Consider the following 16,226-nt stretch of genomic DNA (forward strand, 5'->3'; position numbering starts at 1 on the left):
TAGGGAGACAAAGGCGGTCGGGCGTGGTGCTGGCCACCCGCCCCCTCGTGTACCATTCCGGCCTTCATAGGCGCTCGCTAACAGCACTTGCCCCTACAGTCTGCTAAGGCTATACGGGGGATCTTTATCTTTTATGGGGAGCAGTGGTGCAGCAGTTAACACGCTGCGCTACAAACCCGGTAATCATAATTCAATTCCCACTCAACGGCCAACGCCATTAACGATTATCTGAACCTCCTCTAGGTTGGCTCAGTCTCATATGAGACTGAGCGCAACGTGTAAACATCGCCACTGGGGAGACAAAGGCGACCGGGCGTGGTGCTGGCCACTGCCCCCTCGTGTGCCATGCCGGCCTTCATAGGTTGCTCGCTAAAGGCACTTTCCCCAACAGTCTGTAAAAGGCTATACGGGGATCTTTGTCTTTGTACTTTATCAATACATAAACACGTCTTAATGAACGAGCGTGGAACGAGCTGCAAGGCCAGAAAATTAGACCGATTTCCTGGTTTGCGTTGCAAGGCAAGCGTGACGAGCAATATTTTAACCAGTTCATGCGGCCTGGATCTTAGTCTTATTCACACACACACACACTACACGGGCACTGTTCAGCTGAAATAATAAGAGCAAATATGACAATAATTATGATTTATAGCCCATTGTGAATCCACTGCTGGATGAAGGACTCCCCACTCTGTGCCAGTCATAGGGGCTGTTTGACCACACCGGTGAGTTAGGGCTGGTGAAGGAGTGGTGTCCAGGACCCGTTCAGATATCACTTTGGTCGGCTGATGTTTGTATGTTGAACTTCCTTTACACCGTACGTAGCCAACCTTGCTAACTGTAGATGTAAGCTGCAGGCAGGGAATCGACAGACCGGGATGCCAGATTCGTAGCACAGTGTGCTAACCACAGTGGCATCACTCCTCGAATAATAATAAAACTAATGTCCTCGATGAGTAGTGAGAAATCTTGAGACTCTATCAAGGGCAATTCAAGTTTCCTTCACCGGGATGTTTGGCCAATTGGATTAGAGAGCGTTCTGAACACCAGGGGCGTGTTGGAGGCCTAGGGGGGACCGGGCAACGGCGTAGACTTCCCACCACCGCGCGCGAACACGGCGGCCATCTGTCCAACGTCAACGGCAGTCGAATAACGTCTCGCTGAGAAAGATAAACCCAGCGCATCATTTAACTGCGGTGTCCTCGTGTTGTTCGTAACAGCGCTGAATGAAAGACGCCTGTCCAGGGGCGGAGACCGCAGGAGCGAGGCTCGTTACGAGATTACAGCGTCGTTAAGAGTGGCGAATGACAATTTTTTGACGTCAGGCATAATGAACCAGTGTTATACACTATCGTTATGCGACACTGGTCGTTCCATTGAGTTCTAGTTGGGTAAACTCTGCACCCCGCGTGTCTCCTGCTCCCCCGCTCCCCCCGGGGTGCACCGCCCAGAGGCTCACCGCGTTGTGCGTAACGTGCGGGTAATGCCATATCGCTGTAATCAACATATAAATGGAAACCCAACTTGACATCCATTTCATTAATTTGCAAGAGGGGAGATTGTGAATGACTTGGAGAGGGAAATCCGAAGCATTGCAGACCCCTGAGCTGAGTGGGGTCAGAGTCTGTGCCACTGGGCTCCCTCAAACGGGCGGCCATTTAAGCGAGGTCATGGAACCGTGCTCGGCTCTGGGGAAGGATCCATTCCGCGCCGCATTTTTTGGCTCCCCCGTTCAATGCGCGAGCATTTCACATTTGCCTGCAATATATATCTGGACAAAACCGGACGGCAAGGACGTCGGGAAGGGAAAAAAACGAGAGGAAAACGAATTTCATTGCTGTTTGCCAGAAGCACCGGTGGAACGTTGTTTTTCCCGGCGGTAAAGCACGCCAGGCGGAGGCATTCTATTGGCAGAAAGCCCCTGAAACACCGACTCAGGTGGATGCCATCAAGAGCGCTGCCCAGATGTGGCTCGGGAGTCGTGATTGGATGCGGCACCGCAAGCGAGATGGCCAGCGAATGTTTCACCACGGGGCTTGCTCGGCAAGACACGGGGTCAGAAATCCGGCCGCGCGTCCCACCTTTTTAATAACGGCGAGGATTATTTCGAGTGGGTGCCGCTTAACGGCACATTAATGGTGACTTTCGGTTGACCTGATAATTATTTAGATTTTTTTTGGTTGTAACCGGTTCGACCAACAAGTCGCGACAAGCCCGCCGTACGGACGTGAGCATTTTTCTGCCGTTCATTGAAAGCCTCCAACAAGTGAGGCTTTCAGGCAGAGCGCCACGCTCGTGACGTTCGGATGCCGCCGAGTGAAGCACGTGACCGGTAAGCGTGGAGGAATGTGGTCTGAAAATCTCTCAAATTAATAACTTAGCCTCCGGCTCAGTAATTTACCCCTGTGACGACGACTTAAACGCATATTTAGAAACATGTTTAGAAACACGCGTTTAGAGTATTTGGCTGCTATAAATGTTCACGTGAAGAGCTGCTTTGTTGAACTATAATTTGTGGCTTCTGAAAAAGCGCTATATAGCTCAGTAGGCCTTACCTGGTTAAATAAAAATAGTTTAAAGCTTTAGTTTAATTGTCATTTTTAAACAGTTAACGTTCCTGGAATAATTAAAGGCTCAGTTCCGCATCCACTTCCCTAAAGCTGCCACTGGCAATGGAGCTTGCTCAAATGCCGTACCTGTTATGTATGCATCTACGTTGAACTTCGTTTGCACCATATGTAGCCAAATATGCTCATCAGAGATGCGGGGGAAGGACAACAAACTAAACACAAAAAACAGCTCTAACAGGTGCATCACTTGTCCTCACCTGTGCTGACCTGTGCTCGTGTACGGAAGTTTTCACTTAGCATTCATACGGGAGATTTCTCACCCGTGCCTCTGCACAGAAGATCTCGCCAACGCGGGCCAGCGATGATCAGCGTTCACCCGTGGCTACGCGCGCGACTTCCCACCCAGCGTTCACACGGACGACGACGTCCCGCGGGTGACTTATCTCGCCCGGCGCTGGCACGGCTGACGTCTCACCTGGTACTCCTGCTGCAGCTCCTTGGCGGTGGCCGCCGCCGCCGCCGCCGCCGCCGCGGCGCCGGCCTGCTCGCCCGGCCCCACGTCGCCGCCCTCGTCGCGCTGCCCGGAGCCGCTCGAGTCTCCCGCCCCGGGCGCCGGAGAGGCCCCGCTCTGCGCCGCCTCCTTCTCAGGCTCCGCCGCCTCCGAGCGTTTCGGGGCCTCCAGCGCCGGCGGCTCCTTGCGCTCGGGCGGCGGCGGCGGCGGCAGAGGGGGAGGGGCCGGGGGAGGCGTCGGGGGCAGCGGCGGAGAGGGCAGAAGCACGGGCGAGGGCAGCAGAGGCTGGCGGGAGAGCACGGGGGGGCCCCCGTCGCCGTCCGACTTCCGCTTGCGCTGCTTCTGCGCCGACGAATAAATGTCCAGAGGGAGGGGAAAGTGCATGTGAGGTGTGTGCACGTGTACGCTCCACTGCTGGATTGAGGCCTCCCCATGCCAAGGAAGGTTTCAAAGCAAGCATGTTGTACGGTTTCAATTTTAACCGTTTCAAGTTATTTGAGTAATAATATAATTAAATAGCGGTGCCAACCAGTTCAAGTTAATCGAGTAATAATTGAGTAACAACAATTGTTTTATTTTCAAATAGTGGTGTAATTCATGCAATCTGTCTCTCAACACGCTGTAGAATGTGTAAAGTGCCCAGTTTATGCGTGGAGGAGCTGGGGAAAGGACAGACGAACGGGAAGGCAGCGAGAACCAGCACCATTAATTGCCCAAGTTCTATGATCCTATGTAGGGATCTTGGCCAACTCCACTCGTGAGCGTTCATACATGTGGGAGGAAACGGGAGAGAAACCCCACGAATTATATAAGTAGTGGAGTAAGTGCAGCAAACGTGATATGATACGCATTTAACGTCCAAATATTATTTCATCTCAAGACGCCGTACAAAACCCATCAAAGGGATAAAGGAGGCTCGCGGATTTTCTTACGATTGAAGCACTGTATTAGTACGAGTCACACGCAACGCTTGATGCACCATGTGGAAAGAACCATTAATGATGTGGAGGGGACTAGAATAATCCCAAGTGCTCTTCAACAAATTTCCTGGGCTCTCAACAGAGGGCAGCGCAGAGTGAACTGGGACTCGGGGGTAACGCCACGGACACAGGGGATGCTTTGCTTTCCATCAGCTGAGGCCACCAGGGCCAATATAAAGGCACTTCATTTACATCGGCCCTGTATATTGAGGCGTTATCAACTAATTAATGAGCGTTTACACGTGGGAGGAAACAAGAACACCGGGAGGAAAAAAAACCCAAGAAACGTAACTTAGCAGTGCGGCAAAACCCATTGTTGTACCGTGCTTTCTATGTTCCCACTTCTACGCTCCTCGTCCCTCGCTAGACCGCCTCGCCCTCACTAACCCACACCGAGTCGGCATGGTGAGGCATGGGCAAACCACCACCCGCCTCACTCGACCCCCCCCGCCTTACGATCCATGGGGGAGTCCAGCAGCCAGCAAAGGATTGATGGGAAGCGGCTGCAGATCTACGTTTTTTTTTGTTTTAGCAGGTAAGGCTATGTGGCTCTTTTTCATAAGCGACCTGGCCACAAACGATGGCTCAACGAAGTGGATTATCACGTGGAAATTTATAGCAGCCAAAAACTCGAAACGCGTGTTTCTAAATGTGGAGGGGAAAACCGGAGGACCCGGAGGAAAATCCACGCAAACCACAGGGAGAATATACAAACTCAAAATATACAGGCGTCAGGGTCGGGATTTAACGCAAGGCCTCCTGCATACCAGGCGAAGTTGTTAACATCTCGCAGGACAGCCGCGGCACAAACAGCACGGAGCCTCGTCTCTGGCCGTCCTTGCCTGCCTGACCCTGCGGCTTTAATTTTGTATTTTATCGGCTCAACCGGTGGGCGCCATCGTCAAACGCACGCCAACACTGGCCGAGCGGGATGACAGCAGCCTGTCGCAGCAGATGTGTTACATAACACTGGCATAACGCGGCGGGTCGCCTCTTATTCGAGTAAACAATGGCTTACTACAGCCGGAGGCGGCGCTCATATCGGGGATGAGCGAGGTGTGGCCAAAGTCAACACTGAGCACCTGGGGATCTGGCTGGAATTTGCGAAATTCAATTGAAATAAAATCCCGTATTTCATCAAGCAAAATCCATCGAGATGCAAACACTCTCTCTCTCTCTGTGTAAGGCTCGCCTGATTGAAAAGGTTTAAGATCGGCGGCGATTTATAAAATTTCACAGCGGGGGGGTAAAATTCTCCCCACAACAGGATGTCTTCATCAGCACAAGTTGCACCGTTATAAGTTTCAATTAACGAGCTATGATGGGTATGACTATGATGGAACAAAATTGGACGTGTTACCGACTTGCTATTTTCCTCTGCGGGTTTTAAACAACCCTAATTGATGCCACGACAAGAATAATTTACGTCGAGCCTGAAATAGGCCTGAAATGAAGAATTTATAGTTTTCGTTAAAAAAAAAAATCGAATGCGCACTGCCGTCAAAACGGCCACCACTCGAAGTCTCTCGACCTTGCTCCGCAGCAGCACCGGAGCTCGATTTCACTTAATGCCAAAAATGTTACAGGCTAAACTTTCACAAATCAAAGTCATCACCACCACAAGCTGCTACAAAGTGGACATTGCCCAAACGTCACACGGCATCGGTATCAAGTGCAGGCCACTGCGGTTCACGTCTAGGCTCCAATTAACAACAGAAAAGTTAACAGTACTGGAGGAATGTTTATTCTGAGAACAGACTCGCATCTGTTATGGGAATATGGAATTTCCACCACTGGCTCTGGGCTGTAAGCGGGAGAAATAGCACCGCCCTTACTGTGACTGACCAGGAAACCGCCGTGACCCGTTTTGACAGCGAGTGATCTTAGTCGACAGTCATTTACAACGGTCCTATCTACTCACGCCGTCCAGAATGTCAAGTTGCCCTTCCAGAGTGACCAGCTTCTCCCATTGTAAAACGAAACAAAACGAGGGGAACGCGATAATCGCCGCTTATATTATGCACCAAGCCTGTCGCATGCGTGCTTTCGAGTCTGCACGCAGCTGCCCCACGGTGACATTAAGCATCCCAGCGCGACACGCTGACGTCACAGCCCAAACACGGTCGCGTCACAGTTGTCTCTGGGTTCTTTACTCAACTTTCAGAAATTCGCTCTCCCAACATCTGGATGAAGTCCCTGGCCAAGCCGTCGCCGTCCCCGTCCCTCGCAATGCCTGCGACGCAACAGCCCGGCTCGCTCCTCCACACCGGCTGATTTCATCGCTCCATCTCCACGGTGGTAATTCTGAACTTGTTCCCCGCTTTGGTTGCCACTCTATGGTTCATTACGACCTCATTGCCATCATGCCTTCAAGCGACAGGTCTTGCCCATGCCCCCCCCCACTTAACTCGATAAAAACGTGCGCTACACGTTCCCTAATACGCGTGGTTACCCGTTACGCTTATCAGCGTAAGCGCCGACATTCATGATAGGTAGCCGAGAATTCAACTTACAGTGAGGGAAAAAAGTATTTGATCGCCTGCCGATTTTGTACGTTTGCCCACTGACAAAGAAATGATCAGTTGATAATTTTAATGGTAGGTGTATTTGAACAGTGAGAGACAGAATAACAACAAGAAAATCCAGAAAAACGCATGTCAAAAATGTTATAAATTGATTTGTATTTTAATGAGGGAAATAGGTATTTGACCCCCTCTCAATCAGAAAGATGTCTGGCTCCCAGGTGTCTTTTATACAGGTAACGGGCTGAGATTAGGAGCACACTCTTAAAGGGAGTGCTCCTAATCTCAGCTTGTTACCTGTATAAAAGACACCTGTCCACAGAAGCAATCAATCAGATTCCAAACTCTCCACCATGGCCAAGACCAAAGAGCTCTCCAAGGATGTCAGGAACAAGATTGTAGACCTACACGAGGCTGGAATGGGCTACAAGACCATTGCCAAGCAGCTTGGTGAGAAGGTGACAACAGTTGGTGCGATTATTCGCAAATGGAAGAAACACAAAAGAACTGTCAATCTCCCTCAGCCTGGGGCTCCATTCAAGATCTCACCCCGTGGAGTTGCAATGATCATGATAACAGTGAGGAATCAGCGCAGAACTACACAGGAGGATCTTGTCAATGATCTCAAGGCAGCTGGGACCAGTCACCAAGAATTGGTAACACTACGCCGTGAAGGACTGAAATCCTGCAGCACCCGCAAGGTCCCCATGCTCAAAAAAGCACATATACATGCCCGTCTGAAGTTTGCCAATGAACATCTTAATGATTCAAAGGACAACTGGGTGAAAGTGTTGTGGTCAGATGAGACCAAAATGGAGCGCGTTGGCATCAACTCAACACGCCATGTTTGGAGGAGGATGCTGCCTATGACACCAAGAACACCATCCCCACCGTCAAATATGGAGGTGGAAACATTATGCTTTGGGGGTGTTTTTCTGCTGAGGGGACAGGACAACTTCACCGCATCAAAGGGACGATGGACGGGGCCATGTACCGTCAAATCTTGGGTGAGAACCTCCTTCCCTCAGCCAGGGCATTGAAAATGGGTCGTGGATGGGTATTCCAGCATGACAAGGGCCCAAAACACACGGCCAAGGCAACAAAGGAGTGGCTCAAGAAGAAGCACATTAAGGTCCTGGAGTGGCCTAGCCAGTCTCCAGACCTTAATCCTATAGAAAATCTGTGGAAGGAGCTGAAGGTTCGAGTTGCCAAACGTCAGCCTCGAAACCTTAATGACTTAGAGAAGATCTGCAAAGAGAAGTGGGACAAAATCCCTCCTGAGATGTGTGCAAACCTGGTGGCCAACTACAAGAAACGTCTGACCTCTGTGATTGCCAACCAGGGTTTTGCCACCAAGTACTAAGTCATGTTTTGCAGAGGGGTCAAATACTTATTTCCCTCATTAAAATGCCAATCAATTATATAAAATTTTTGACATGCGTTTTTCTGGATTTTTGTCGTTGTTATTCTGTCTCTCACTGTTCAAATAAACCTACAATTAAAATTATAGACTGATCATTTCTTTGTCAGTGGGCAAACGTACAAAATCAGCAGGGGATCAAATACTTTTTTTCCCCTCACTGTATATCAGAACCTTAAGCTAAGGCAAACAATTAGCATCGCGGCTTTGAGCACCAAGGCAGCACCAACAGCTGCATTATTCATCAACACGAAACATCTACGCAGCGTAATCGCCGGCGTCCAAAAGCTGTCACATTCCAGCGAGCGGCACTCGGCTAAAGCACGTGAAAAGCCACGTAAAAAAAAAAGAAACCACTTAAAAACGATATATATTTTAAGTGCACCGCGGTTATTAATTCACAAACGTAATAACACAGAGAGAACATAGCACATGTAAATCCGGTGATCTGGCTGAACCCAAGACAACCACTGGGTGCACAGCGCCTACTATAACGAAATAAATCTTTGAGAAAAAAAAAGCAGCTTTATTACCTCGCATGAGGCTCTCGCTGGAGTGCTCCTCTTGAGCCGTGTCCCTCCGAGCGCACAAATGATACTCTGCCTGGCAATGTCTCGGGCTCGTCTGAACTCCGCGGCTCGGCAACAACTTAACAGCCACCCCCCTTGTTCAGCCCCGGTGTAATGTCTCCTTTGTAACCAATCCCGCGATTCTCTTTTTCACTTCAGGATCTTTTTGTTGCTGCTGCTGCTGCTTTCCGCGGCCGCCGCCGCGGCCGCCGCCGCTACTGCTGCATCTGAATGTGTGGCGTGATCCCCTTTAAAAAAAAGAAAGGAAAAAAAACAATTGGAACGTTAAAATGAGAAGAATAAAAAAATATGTTCTCAAACGAGGTAGCAGACATTCCCAAGGGGAAGACCGCACAGCAGGTCCTGAACAATGAGCGGGCGAGACCCGCCCGCGTCTCCCGCCGACCACCGACGTCGGGTTGTTTATTTTGCTTCTGTGGGAACAATCAAAAGCGTCGTCGCACGTCTTTACTTCTCCAGCGCCGCGAGAGTGCTGAGCGAGCGCGTTGTCCACTTCAGGATCTGGGCGCAGCCTTCGCGATGTCGATAGCGAGGGGCACGCACAAAGGTTCTTGGGCATTGGGCCTCTTCTCAAACGTTCTCCGTCGGCAACTGCCAATTTCCGCTTGATTGTTCGTTCCTGTTTGCTGTCATTCCCGAAGTGTCAAAATTCTCTCGTGATCGCGCGGTCTAAAGAGGGCTGCAGAGAATCGGTATTACGGGAAGGCCCCCTTTGATGCAAAACAGCGACTGTGAGGGGGCACTTTTTTGGGCGTGCTTTGAAAGTTGATGTTGACAAACCGTCGCACGGCTTTAATTGAATGAGGGTGCTTTGTTGTGCTTGTTGCCGATCGCTGGCTCACAGCCAGTCGTGTTTCCCTCGGCAAATTAATCCTCCCTAAGCGCTGGCAGGACCCACTGCTTTCCTCAAGTAAACACCGAGCCACCAAACCTCGTCGTTAATTACCGCTGCGAGGCGAGCGGGCGAGGTCCAATTATAAACCGTGACGTTCCAATTTGAACGGGCGGCTTCTCTTCCTGATTGTAATCGCTCACAGGTGTAGCCTCGTTTGGTTTTGTTGCACCGTAAATGAAAACTTGCCTCCAAAAAAAAATCCAAAATTATTTAAAACATTTTTTATCTCCCTGACCCGGAAAATTAAGGGGGCATCCCAGCTGTGCCCCCTCTCCACCACATTTCCTAAGCAGTCGAGCACCACCGCTTTATCCCACATATAAACAAGAACACGCCTGTGGCCTTGGAAAGGGAGAAACATGTTTAATATGTAAACAGAAACTTGAAACGCCCTGTCATTCCATTCCAAGCGATGGATTTTTCCTCTTAAAATTACTATTATTATTTTGCATCTGCGGTTCATCCCTAAAGCAAGTCACTCCTATTGCCACCGAGGCAGGCGACCACCGGTTCTAATAATTCAACTCTGGGCCCTGCACAAACCGCAAAGGAGCCGAGTCCATTGCCTTCACCTACACCTCCTTGCAGCGCTCTCTCCACTTCTCTCTGCTTGTCGGGGCGCGTCTTTCAACTCAGGCGGCTTTCAACCCGACCAGCGTCTGATGCGTAACGACGTCCGGTCAGATCCTGCTGCTCCTCTTCCCCGAGCACCTCCCAGTGTTCCCACCACCACCACCACCGTCAACCCTTTGCTGCCGGTCACCTTTCATCCCGGTCACGTGTCGCAATCACTGCACAGCTCCCTGTACTCAACCGGAGAGGCATCGATTCGTTGTCCGTGGATGCTGCCGCAAGTGGCCCCGATTGCCAACCCCCTTAGCCTCAATCGCAACCTTCATGGTCTGGTGATGATAGCTCAAGTGGAGTGTACCAAGACGACTATACCAGGTCAGGGGACCAGGAATGAGTCTCATTGGGCATCTGCGAACCTACTTGGACATCTGTGAAAAAGAGCTTTGTAGCTCATTGGATTCCTCCGGTATACATAAAGAATCTAAAAAAAAATTCTGATTTGCAAAGGTGACCATCCCCCGGGGTCACCGATCCAAGCACCATAGCAGGCCTCGACTGGGCTTCGCTTCCCCGATCCGATGAGTCCGGGCGCATCCTCGCGGGGTGTTTTCCCCAACTACTTAGCCACCTGAGTTTGGCTTTGTCATTCCAAGGGGGCCGGTTTTTATCGTTGCCGCGGCCTCACCGATAGCACCCTCCCCCAAGTCCCAGCCTTCCTCTCCATCGGCCCAACGCTCAACGCCCCCACCCTCCTCTAACCCTGGAATTCACCGCCTCTCCTTCCCACCCAGCCGTGTGTGTCTGCAAGGCGCACTCCTCCCTCGCTGGATGTCTGGCACGGAGCCAAGCTCCCTCGCCCGCCACCGCCGCAGCAATAGCCCCCCCCCCAAACATTGACACAATGTCTCATTATTCAGACGCCCGGTTTCTACGTTCATAAAAAAAAATCCCTGCCCCCCATAAGAGGCCACCGGCTCCGCGCCGCCATTCGTTGTCTCCCCCCTCACCACCGCCGACTCCCCTGCCGCTCCACAGCCTCTGCGCCCTCTCACGGTCCTCGCTCTTCCTCCTGGCCACCGCTGCCCTGCATCTCTCTAGCTCTACCCAGCAGGCACCCTCCCAATGTCTCTTTACGCAATTAATACGTCCACCCCCCTCACCACATCCTCACCACAAAATCACTGCCGCTCCCCCACCTCCTCCTCCTCATCCCCTCGTTGTTACTTGAACCCCAACCACCTCTCCTCTCCCCTTACTCCCTCCCCTGCTGCCCTCCCTCACTCCTTCCCAATGAATCGATTTGCCAACAAAACCGACCGCAACCGCTCAAGCACAAGCGGCCTCACTATCCCTCTCTCTCCCTCTCTCTAGCCATGCTAATACACGACGGCTCTGCACCTCGTGCGCGCCCTTCTCTAGACCACGCGAGCACGGTGGGTTAACGAAGGCCCGGTACATGGACCACCGTCGCGCACTCCCCGCACCCCACCACGGCAGGGAACTTCCCGACGCTTAAGGGAACCGTGGCCGCTTTCTCGCCTCTCGCCAGCGTGGCCCTTGGCGCAAACCAAATTTGCGGAGGCCCCAACCACACGGCCTGCCCACGCGGTGAAGAGACGACCGTCCCACCGCTGCGCACACGCATATCTGTAAAAAGAAAGTGCTTCATAGCTCATCGGATTCCTCCGGTGAAAAATCTATATTCTGATTGATTCCGAAGACATTTACAAAAGGTGACGCGGTGATTCACGGGGTATTCGAAGTGGGACCGCTGTATCGGCAGACAAAAAAAAAACAATCCATTGCACTGTACTCAAGCTCCCGCTTCGGCCAAGCCGCACAGACCAGCAAGGTGAAGTATGGTCAGACAACCCCCGAAACCCCACGACCCGCAGCGAGGCCCTCAAAACCTGGCCGACAGAAATGTCTGCGCGTACAGATGTGGGAGAGGAAGAAGGGAATTTTTAAAAAAAGAATTAAAACCGCGTCCTCGACTTCTCATGAACTTGACGTGTCCAAGGCAATGGGCACCCCCACATTGAAGATCAACAGCAGCAGCAGGACGCAGTCTCTGCGGACCCCCCCCCCACACCATCCGTAAGGGGGCGCTGCTCACGAGAGGAGATGCTGGAATGAGAAGGGGCTGGAATGAGAAGGGGCTGCTAAGCCCCGCGGCGCAAGGTCCAAAGCACCGCGAGGATTGGGAGAGGCAATAAACGCGCGAGCCTTTCCTCGGGACAGGCCCAAAATCGCGTGGATTTCCTACCGCAATTACCCAGGCCGACCGACAGAGAGACATTAAATTCGGAAGCGTTAACCGCACACATAAAAAGATAAAGATCCCCCCCCCCCCCGTACAAACTTAACAGACTGTTGGGGCAAGTGCTGTTCGCGAGCACCTGTGAAGGACGGCACGGTACACGAGGGGGTGGGTGGTCAGCACCACGCCCGACCGCCTTTGTCTCCCCACTGGCGATCTTTTCACACGTCGCACCAGCTACTCGGTTTAATGACAGCATCTAATTTCGATCGTGTGTGGGCTGTAACGGGAATTCAATGAGCACGCTTACATTTTTCTGCGTGCCAAGTTATTCTGTTGCTGTGTGAGCAGTCGGCCTGATGGCCCAGTGGCAAAGTGAGTGGCTCGGAACCGGAAAGTTGAGAGTTCAAATCCTGGGTGGAGCTTGACTCTGACCATCATCCATAATCCCTCCAGGGTTTAGAATTACTGTGTGGGGAAATCAGCAGTGGCTGTTCTATGGATAGACACGCTCCTGACATAGGAATGTGGAATTTCCATCACTGGCTCTGAGCTGTAAAGAGATGAAGAGTGCATTGATGCTTATTTGAGCATGAAATCACTTTCACATTCACTTGAGCAATCGTACACACATAAGTAGTGTTGCAGTAAAAATAACATAATTTTTCATTTTACTTAGAACGTATATAAGCTGGCCATTTCTCCCAGTCAGCCAGCTCTCGACAGGAAATAGCTTTCAGCACAGGGAGGGAACTTTTTCTTATTTTAATTACTTTGATTTCACGAGTAATATATAGGTACGGTTAGATAAAATACACATTTTACACCCGTTTGGTTTTTATTAAGCGTGCGTGCTTATCTCCATATATATAAAAAGGCAAAGTTGTGAATGTGTGTCTGTTCAAAAGGTTTAGCGTACTTCCCGACATGCAACAAACTTGAAATTTTCCATGTGGGCACTTTCCAGACTGTACACCATGCAAAAATTATAAAAAGACACTTTTTGGGGGGGGGGGGGAGCTCAATAATGCATTTATTTTTGGCACGGCAAGTGAGCTGTGACGTCAAATCTGTCACGTGACCCACGCACGTGGAAGCCTAACGCATTGTAGTGTAGTGGTTAGCGCGCTGTGTCTGTGTGGAAGCGTAACGCATTGTAGTGTAGTGGTTAGCGCGCTGTGTCTGTGTGGAAGCGTAACGCATTGTAGTGTAGTGGTTAACGCGCCGCGCTCCGAACCCGGCGACCCGAGTTTGATTCCCGCTCACGGCCACCACCGGTGACGATTATTTGAACTGGTCCTGGGCCTCCCCTAGGTCGACTCAGCCTCAAACGAGTAACCGGTGTGGTGTGTGAACATCGCTATGGCGGAGACGAAGGCGGCCATGGCGTGGTGAATCCAAGTCCCGGGCGAAGCCGCGTAGTTAAGCTAGTACACAATAAAATCTGGGCGCATATGTTTTTATTAAAGAGGTCCGCCCAATTCATCTGCAATGACGTTGAGTCTGTGGTGATATTTTGGTGGCCAGCAAGCAACAGCACGAGACCACGTGCTCGGGGCTCTCGAAGGGAAGGGCCACACTGGTGGTGGCTGTGGTCGTGTTTCCAATTCCTCAGAGCAGAAAAAAATAGAGCAAACGAGCCCCCAAAAGTCACGAGGTTTTTGCCAGATAGATTCTTTTGTGCGTTTCTTTTAAAAAAATGTATATAATTGTTTGTTGTTGGGTTTTTTTCGTGTGAAAATTCAACAAACATCTTAGGTCTGGGTGAAAAGTGGGGGGGGAGGGGGGGGCATGTTATTGCCCAATCCTGAACCATCTGGCTGGGAAAACTCGACGACACAGCCGTCAAAAAACGAACGCCGTCACGAGGACACTTTGCCAAGAGGTTTACCGGAGTAAACCGACACACGGGGATCCTTAAACACAACCCTAGAATCGCTCCTGAACCTGAACAGTGTCCTCGTCCCGGGAAGCTTCCCCTTCGTTCTCACCATACATCTAAGCGACAAAGTCGCTGGGTTTGCGGTGCATGGCCGGCAAGGGGTGGCCAGGGGCTCCAGGGGGGTGGATTTAGAGACGGGGCCGAGACCTCTGTTCATCCTCACAGCTGTGCAGCACACCACAGCAGCACACCACAGCAGCACACCACAGCAGCACACTACAGCAGCACCGGTGGCACTACAGCAGCACACCACAGCAGCACAGCAGCACACCACACCACCGCAGCAGCACACCACAGCACCACAGCAGCACACCACAGCACTACAGCAGCACACCACAGCACCACAGCAGCACACCACAGCAGCACACCACAGCAGCACACCACGGCACCACAGCAGCACACCACAGCAGCACACGACAGCACCACAGCAGCACACCACAGCACCACAGCAGCACACCACAACACCACAGCAGCACACCACAGTAGCACACCACAGCACTACAGCAGCACACCACAGCACTACAGCAGCACACCACAGCAGCACACCACAGCACCACAGCAGCACACAACAGCACCACAGCAGCACACCACAGCAGCACACCACAGCACCACACCACAGCACCACAGCAGCACACCACAGCACCGCGGCAGAACCGCTGCACAAGCTGCCGGGTCTCCACCGATCACCGTACCCTGCACGCACTGTACCCCCTGCACGCACTGTACCCCCTGTACCCACTGCACGCACTGTACCCATTGCACGCACTGTACCCACTGTATGCACTGTACCCACTGTACGTACCCACTGTACGCACTGTACCCCCTGCACGCACTGTACGTGGAGGCTCCGAGCGCTCGCGGCCTTTGCGCCGTCACCGCCGTGGCGCTTCAATGCAAAGTGAAGTTGCAGCGCAAACAAAAGAAAAGACTTCGTTTTAAACAAATACACAAACAGCTCGACCCCACCACCATGCGTCCGTGCACGTGGGACGAGGACGACGACGAGGAGGACGAGGAGGAGGACGCTGTCTCTGTGTGACGCTCGGAGCAACGATTGCTGACCCGAGTCAGCTTCGTCAAATCTCTTCTCTATCCGGACTTAAACGTTGACGCTTCTCAATCGGGACTTGTGCGGTGCCGGATTATCGGAGTTGCAAAAGTTTCACGAGTAGCTGCTACACAAGTAGCTACTACACGTGAAGTAGTAGCTACTACACATGAAGTAGCTACTACACAAGTAGTTACTTCACGTGTAGTAGCTACATGTGTAGTAGCTACATATGTAGTAGCTACGGGCCCCGCACTTTCAAGGGCCCCGCGCTAAACGCTTTCAAGCTGTCAATTCCGCTTCAGTGATTCTGCACTTACTCTATCACTACAGCACTATACCGCCTTCAACTTTTACGAACGATGGGGTGTTTAAGGTTAGCGATTTGTCCTATTGTCTGGCTGTATAGCAAATGAAAAATGTACAATTACTTAACTGCACTTGTCCCCACGTTTACGCCACACGGAGACTTCATCTGCAATGCACGCGAACAAATTGCACCGTGCCGGAGTGTGAGCAGCCAGTGGAGGGTGAAGCCCATGGTGGAGATGGAGCGGTGAGACTCGGATTATACATCTCGAGCTGGTTTTTGAACGAAGAAAAGTTAATTGATCGTTACGGATGTGAATAGGGGGGATGGCGTTCCTAGATCGACGTAGAAACGACGAGAAGCAATGACGGTCCTTGTCCTGACAATTTCAAGGAGGTTCTGCGATTCACAGAAGAGTGAAGCGTCAGCAGAGAAACCTCGGTACGGTGATGGGTAGCCGGATTCTAGGGTGCGAGTAGCGGACGCAAGCGATCTTGGAAGCCAATTCTGTACGAAACGGGCTAGGCAATGAACTGGCACGCGGCACGGGCGGGGGAGGTCAGGGCAAGGGTTGCAGGGGCCGTAGACAACACGGGCTGCCCTGT

At 51.6% G+C, this 16,226-nt stretch overlaps 1 protein-coding gene across 8 annotated transcripts in view; it reads right to left on the reverse strand.

Annotated features, from left to right (window-relative positions):
* The window catches only part of LOC116957638 (DNA (cytosine-5)-methyltransferase 3A), a 122,540-nt gene that overhangs the window by 25,704 nt on the left and 80,610 nt on the right, over positions 1-16,226 (reverse strand). For all 8 annotated transcript variants that reach the window (XM_076053223.1, XM_076053242.1, XM_076053239.1 and 5 more), the window contains exon 7: positions 3,046-3,423. In XM_076053223.1, coding sequence (XP_075909338.1) covers positions 3,046-3,423 — 378 coding nt within the window. The remainder of the gene's footprint in view (positions 1-3,045; positions 3,424-16,226) is intronic.

The sequence above is a fragment of the Petromyzon marinus genome, chromosome 3, assembly GCF_048934315.1.
Source record: "Petromyzon marinus isolate PM22_M1 ecotype Great Lakes invasive population chromosome 3, UKy_Petmar_22M1.pri1.0, whole genome shotgun sequence".
NCBI classification, from domain to species: Eukaryota; Metazoa; Chordata; class Hyperoartia; order Petromyzontiformes; family Petromyzontidae; genus Petromyzon; species Petromyzon marinus.